This window comes from Ammospiza nelsoni, chromosome 6 (assembly GCF_027579445.1).
Source record: "Ammospiza nelsoni isolate bAmmNel1 chromosome 6, bAmmNel1.pri, whole genome shotgun sequence".
Taxonomy (NCBI): domain Eukaryota; kingdom Metazoa; phylum Chordata; class Aves; order Passeriformes; family Passerellidae; genus Ammospiza; species Ammospiza nelsoni.
In genome coordinates, this window is record NC_080638.1 from 63,038,286 (window position 1) to 63,045,272 (window position 6,987).

The 6,987-nt window shown below is 57.3% G+C and overlaps 1 protein-coding gene across 5 annotated transcripts in view; it reads left to right on the top strand.

Moving 5' to 3' along the window:
* Nucleotides 1–6,264, top strand: part of TRIM9 (tripartite motif containing 9) — a 68,994-nt gene extending 62,730 nt beyond the window's left edge. For 3 of the 5 annotated variants that reach the window (XM_059474958.1, XM_059474960.1, XM_059474959.1), the window contains 4 exons: nt 675–698; nt 1,737–2,040; nt 3,103–3,265; nt 5,408–6,264. In XM_059474958.1, coding sequence (XP_059330941.1) covers nt 675–698; nt 1,737–2,040; nt 3,103–3,265; nt 5,408–5,470 — 554 coding nt within the window. In that variant the 3' untranslated portion in view covers nt 5,471–6,264. The remainder of the gene's footprint in view (nt 1–674; nt 699–1,736; nt 2,041–3,102; nt 3,266–5,407) is intronic. The other 2 variants (XM_059474961.1, XM_059474962.1) reach the window with 1 other exon arrangement.
* The last annotated feature ends 723 nt before the right edge of the window (nt 6,265–6,987 follow it).

The window sequence follows — 6,987 nt, forward strand, 5'->3', positions numbered from 1 at the left end:
AAAGAGAAGCCTGAGGTCGGTGCTTTGGAAATGGCCCTGTAATTGAGAACTGATTCTTCTGCTCTCCTTCTCTTTTGAACTGAAAGAGGGCAGGGTTAGGTTGGATATTAGGAAGGAATTCTGGCTGTGAGGGTGGGCAGGCCCTGGCACAGAGTGTCCAGAGAAGCTGTGGCTGCCCCATCCCTGGAAGTGTCCAAGGCCAGGTTGGAGCAACCTGGGATAGTGGAAGGTGTCCCTGCCCATGGCAGTGGGTGGAACAGGATGAATTTTAAGGTTCCTTCCAACCCAAACCATTCCATGATTCTCAGTGCACATCCCTGCTCATTAAGGCACTTGAACATGGGCCAAATGCCCTGGATGCAATTAGCCCCTTTGCAGCTAATTAAAGCAAGGTGGCTGCTGCTTGCCTGTCCTCTTCAGACTGTCTGCAGGGCCAGTCCTGCCCATTCCCCTGGAGAAGGAGCCTGCAGCCCTGTGGGGTTCCCTGCTCACCCTGCACCCTCTCACAGCCCCAGCCCATCCTCGCGCCTCTCGCCCCACCGTGATGCAAACTGCCAACGGTTCCATGCTCTGGCTGGAGTCCCAGACAAGCAGGAATGGTTTCTCCTTCTCTCCCCACCCAACCTGACGTGCTGTTTTCTCTCTGGCATGCCTTTCCCTGGGGATGACCACAGTTGACATTAAAAAAATGGTGGCAGGTACGGCACCCCCGTGCGCGGGGAGCGCGGGCAGCGCGGGGCGGCCGCGTGCATGGCAGCTGTCCCGTGCAACCTTCCAATAAACCAGAGTCAACCAGTCTCACACGAGTGGTTCTGTTTTTCAAGCCGCCAGAGTGTTCTGTTGGATGTGTCAGTTCACGTTTTCAGCTGGAGGAAACCACCTGGGGAACCGGGCTGGTGGCTGTGAATGACTCCCTGTCCGTCTGTCTTGTCGAGGACGTGACACTGTGTCTGTCAGATTTGCAGTAACCAAGTCCTGTGCATTCAAACCAGCCGCCCTACGGAATCCTGGAGGTTTTGGGGCATTTTCCAGCCTTCCCATGAGTTCTTGTCTTAGGTGTGGCTCGTTGCTTGGCAGGGAGGTTTCTTTGTGTGACTCCGTAAATGAAGATCTATGTGTGTGCTTTTGGTTCCCAAAAACAGCCCTTAAATACACACACAGAGTTTATCTGCTGATCCTCGTCCCCTTCCCACACTGACCTGACTCTGCAAACTGATAACACTTGGTCCTGAGAGTAAGTTACATTCCAGGCCAGGCTGGACAGGGCTTGGAGCAACCTGGGATAGTGGAAGGTGTCCCTGCCATGGCAGGTGTTGGAACAAGATGGGCTTTAAGATCCCTTCCAACCCAAACCCTTCCACGATTCCATAATTCTGTTAGAGCCTGGAGACCTGGTGAGGATCACGTCTCCTGCAAGGGCCAAATTTTAGGAGGCCTTGAGGATCCTGCAGGCTCACGAGCTGAGACATTGGGAACCACGGAGCAGCAAGAGCGAAACTCCTCCAAGTCCTGGCCATAAAACCTCAGGCACACTGGCAGCTGCGGCCACAGGAGCTCAGAGCATCCCTGCGTGGTGGAAGTTGTCTCTCTGTGGTGGAAGTTGTCCCTCCCTGGTGGAAGTTGTCCCTCCCTGGTGGAAGCTCCGTGTCCTGCATGCAGCATGCCCCGTCCGTGTCGCTGCCCGCGGCCCCGGCGCGTCCCCACCGCGCTAACCCCGCCTTGTTTGTGTGTTCCAGTTGCTTGGTTCTCTTTCGACCCCTCCTCTGCCCACGCTGACATCATCTTTTCCAATGACAACCTGACTGTCACCTGCAACAGCTACGACGACAGGGTGGTGCTGGGCAAAACGGGCTTTTCCAAAGGGCTGCACTACTGGGAGCTGTCCATCGACCGCTACGACAACCACCCCGACCCGGCCTTCGGCGTGGCGCGCATCGACGTGCTCAAGGATGCCATGCTGGGCAAGGACGACAAGGCCTGGGCCATGTACGTGGACAACAACCGCAGCTGGTTCATGCACAACAACTCCCACACCAACAGGTACGTGGGCAGCTGGGGTGGTGCAGTTTAGTTCAGTGGTATGCTCTGTCTCACCCCTTGAAAATGTAGGGGTTATTCCAAGCCTGTGATCCTCTCCCCTGAAGTGTTGTGGATCTGTAATCCCATTGGCCCAAGGCTTATTCTGTGCCCCCTTTGAATCTCCCTGTTAAGCTTTGGGGGGAGACCAGACTCTCTCTTGGCCCTTTTGTCCCCAGGCTCTCCCTCTCTCCCCCTCCTTCCCTTTTCCCCCTTCTCCCTCACAAACCATGCTGCTTCTGGGGATGGGACCCCCTAAAAACCCTCATCTAATGAGCACCCTCAGAAGCCGTGTGGAGTCTCCTTGCCTGCCTGCTGCTACAAGCAAACACACAGCTTAGGGGGCCCCCAGGGATCCCCCCAAAGGAACTGCATCAGGCAGGGACAGGCGCTTTCCCCAGACACCACAGCCCAAAGAGCCTGTGCCTTTGAGAGTGGCACCTGCAAGTGTCCACAGGGAGGGTGGCATCAATCCTGGTCATCTCTGTTGGAGGATGTGCCCTTCCCCGAGTGGGGATCAGGCCCTGCCTGCTTGGTGCTGCCTTGTTCAGTGTTCCTTCCCTGCCTGCCACCACTTTTTCCATGCTGGCTCTTCCTGTTGGCATCCCCTTCCCAGTAACAGCCAAATCCTTGCAACTCCTGCAGCAACATTTGCCTTGATCCCTGTGCCACTGCTCGTGTTCCACGTGGGACTGGGGACTTTGGGGAGAGCCTGGGGTCACCTTCCTGCAGGCCTTTCCCTGGTGGATCAGCAGGTTCTGGTGTGGCTTTGCTCCATAGTTCCACCTGCTTTCCCCCGTGGTTGTGTGGCTGTAGCTGCTCTCAGGGTGGCTTTTCATGGCAAGAGGAGAGCAGCTCCATGGGAGGGTAAGAGGAGGGGGTTCCCAGGGAATGGTGAGCATGGCTGGGATGGGAGCAGGTCATGGCCTGGCTCCTGGGTGAGTTGTGGTGTTCACCATCATCAGTCCCAGATCTCCATGGCCTGAGCCAGGAGCCCAGGGGCCACTGAGCCTTTTCCCCCCACAGAACGGAGGGCGGGATCACGAAAGGGGCCACGGTGGGAGTGCTGCTGGATCTGACCAGGAGGACTCTGACCTTCTCCATCAACGAGGACCAGCAAGGGCCCGTGGCCTTTGAGAACCTGGAGGGCCTCTTCTTCCCCGCCGTCAGCCTCAACAGGAACGTGCAGGTACGGCTTGGTCGGGCTCTCTGGAGCAGGTGTGACATTGCCAGCAGTGGGAATGGTGACCTTGCTGTCACACTCCCCCTCATACTGCTGTCACTGCAGGAGCAGGAGGGTTCTTGTGCAGCAAGGGTGGCTTGGAAGGAGCAGAACTTGCACCTAAACCACCTGTAAGTCTCCAGAATCAGGACAGGTTCCCCTGTAGCCTCATCTCTCACTCCAGGTTCCTCCCTCAGGGCTGCTGAAGCACCAGGGTTCTCCAGCCCTCCTTGATAACTGTGTGATGCTCCCTCAGAAGAGCCTCAACAGTTCCTACAGCTCTCCCAGGTCCTGGATGGACCATCACCAGGGAGAGGGGCATCTTGCAAAGCCTGTTTGCCTCTGGGACATTTCAAACCCTTCTTATCTCCCTCTCTCCCAAGCTCTCAGCTCTCCTGAACATCCCCAAGCAGTGCCACCATTCCGGTATTTCCATCTTTCATTTCTCTTCTCACTGACCACATCCCTGCTCTCCTCTGTCCCAGGGAATCCTGCACACCCTGGCCTTGGCACATACCCCTGGCACTGCCTGCACCCCGACCCTGCACAATGCCCAGGCACATCCAAGGACACAGGATGGATCATCTCAGGGTGCCCAGTGGGTGTCAGATCTGGAGAGGGGCTTTGGAACAGAGCCTGGAGTGACAGGAGAAGGGAGAATGGCTTCCCAAAGGGCAGGAGGAGATGGGATATTGGGAAGAAACTCTTCCCTGTGAGGGTGGGGAGGCCCTGGAATAGAATTTCCAGAGCAACTTTGGCTGTCCCTGGATCCCTGGAAGTGCCCAAGGCCAGGTTGGACATTGGGGCTTGGAGCACCCTGGGACAATGGAAGGTGTCCCTGCCCATGGAGGGGGTGGAATGGGATGGGACTTGAGGTCAATTCCAACCCAAACCATTCTAGGATTTTATCATCACCTCTGTGCAAGGGCAGAGGCACCAAGTGGCCTCTGTAACCAGGGATCCATGGATTTGGACATGCTCTGCTCTGTCCATCAGGATCCAGGGCTTGCTGCACTGTCACCAAGGCAGTGACAATTTTCCAGCAGCACTGGGACAAAGGTGTGATGGGACCATCCCAAACTTTGGGAGCATCCTTGCCAAATTTTCCCACCCCAAGGGTCTCACTGGCAGGGGGCTCTGCCTGGCTTGGAGTAATGTTTAATTAGGAAACACTAACGAATCCCTTGTTGTCTATGCTGGGTTTAGAGGTGCTGTATTAATTTGGTGTGGTGAAAGCATCCTGCTGAGTGCTGGGTTTAACTCCTACCTCAGTCCTCTACCCTGCCATAAGGGACAAGGCATCTCTGGAGCCCCTTGGCTGTGAGAGTTCCCTGGGCAAGGCAGTGCCTAAATCCCCTGACAGCACAGGAATCCCTTGGGATGCTGATCAAAGGCTGCTAATTGAGCCAAGCCATTTATTATGCTTTTTCAGAGGTATATGCCTAATTGAAAACAACTCTAATTAGGAGGGAAATCTCTGTATTTTAGACAGTTTTCTTCAAATGTGTATCTGAAGGGGGAAATACTGCTGCTGCAATAAGAGGAGGAATTGTGCTCTCCTCCCAAATGAAGGGAGGTAGGAGAGGGAGGGAGCTGAATTTCACCAGTGCCTGTGTGAGCATGGCCCTGCCCCAACATCCTGATGCTGCTCAGCTTCCCCACCACAAAGCTCCCTCCTCCCTCCAGCAAAGAGCCACATCCCTTCCACTGTCCCTGTCCCCTCTCTGTCCCCATCCCCACTCAGCTCAGGGGCTTCTCCAGGATCTCCTCTGATGTCTTCACTGTCCTTCAGGTGCCCCTTTGTCCATCTCACCTGCACAAAGCCCCAGCTCCTGCCATGTCCCACCTCTCTGGCAGCCAGCTGTGGGATTTGTACATAGCCAGCTGGGAATATTTGGGGCTTGCTACCAGCAGTCCCAGCTCACTCCAGCAGCACAGAAAAGTGAGGAACAAGCCAGATGGAGCCACTGCCACACTTGTGGGGACACCTGCATCCCCAGTCACGCCCTGCCTGTCCCCAGCACTGCTCCTGCCCTCTCTGGGGACCATGTGCCAGCTGCCACAGCAGGCACGCTGGGACACAGCTGAGGCCCGTGTCTGTCCCTGCAGGTGACGCTGCACACCGGGCTGCCCGTGCCCGAGTTCTACACTTCGCGCTCGGCCATGCCCTGAGGATGCTCCCAGAGCCGGCTGCCTCTTCTTGGGCTGAGAGGAGCCAGCCCGTTCCCTCCTGCAGGACAAGGCCAGGTCCCTGCCCAGCTGCCGGGTCCCTCTGGCCGGAGATGGGGAAGGAATCAGGAAGGAAGATCCCGGCTTTGGGCCGCCTCCGCTCTCCGGCCTCCGCGCTGTCCCGTGTGTGTGCGCTTTGCTCTTTAGCTCTCCTTGGCTGATGAAGTACCTAGGTAGCCTGAGCTGTTCTCCTGTGTCTGCTTTTAGGTTTGATTTTCCTGATTTGAGTTGGGGTTTTGGGGAGGGGGGCAGTTCTGTCTCGCTTTCCCCGCCCGTGGGGGCAGCCCGAGGGACCCCACACGGGAACGCTTCCGCCCACGCCAGCCTGGTTACTTTGCAGGATTATTTCTTTCCCCTGTGGCCTTTCTTGCAGAGCACCCTCGGTCATGTGTAGAGGTGGGCCCTGGATTACCAGTCAGTCTCCATGTCCTTACCAGAACACCCCACTCTGTCCTGTGTCCCCTGGAGCACCTGTGTGGGACAGGGGGTGGCCATCCTGTCCCCAGGTGCTCCGGGTGCTGGCAGGCCCTTGGTCGGGTGCTGAACGCCCACGGGGGGCTCTCCAGGGGCCCCCCACACCTCGGTGCACAGCCATAGACCGGAGAGCCCTCGCCCGGCTCTTTGGAGATTAGTGTTTATTTTTTTATAGTTGCCATATAAAGCCTAGCCTTAAATTGAACTGATAGTGTCCTTCCAATCACCGGAGAATTCATCCTGCAGCGAGGGTCTGACCGAGAGCCCGGGGGTGGGGATGGGATGGGATGGGATGGGATGGGATGGGATGGGATGGGATGGGATGGGATGGGATGGGGAGGGGATGAAGGAGAGCTGGCCACAGCCCCGCACTCAGGAACGCGCGCCTGCTGCTGGCAGCAGTTCCCATCGGCCGCCATCCCCTGCTCGACTTTCTGGTAATCCAGAGGCAGGAGAGGAACGGTGCCAGCCCCGTGTGGAGCCGAGAGCGCCTGCATGCGCTGTCCCCTCGCTTCCTTCGCTGTCCCCGCGGAGCCGGGACGGGCACCGGGAGCGCTCCCAGCCCGGCTCCGGGCGGGATGCGACGGGAGCGCCGGCCCAGCAGAAAGACAAATGTAAATAGCCCATTCCCTGCCAGCCTGCCCTCCTCTAGGACAGCCCCTTGTTGCTCTAGCATTAGGTTTTCCTAATTTATTGGATGGGTGCTATCTCGTTGACTCCCAGCGAGGGGTTCCTCCCAGCTGCCCGAGCCGTGTTGCGGGACAACGCCGGGCAGAGCTGCTGGGTGGATTCCTGAGGAGCCCCCGTGGCCGGCTCACCCGGGGCTCCTCCCTCAGCCTAAGTCATCCCCCGTTCTTTAGGGTGTCCATGGTGCTTCTTAGAGTCCCAGTGATTGTAAGAGTCGTCCCCCCGTTGCGCGATGGTAGCCGCACACAGCCGCTGTACTGACGACAATGTCATGTTTGCCGTTCTAATAAAGGACTTTT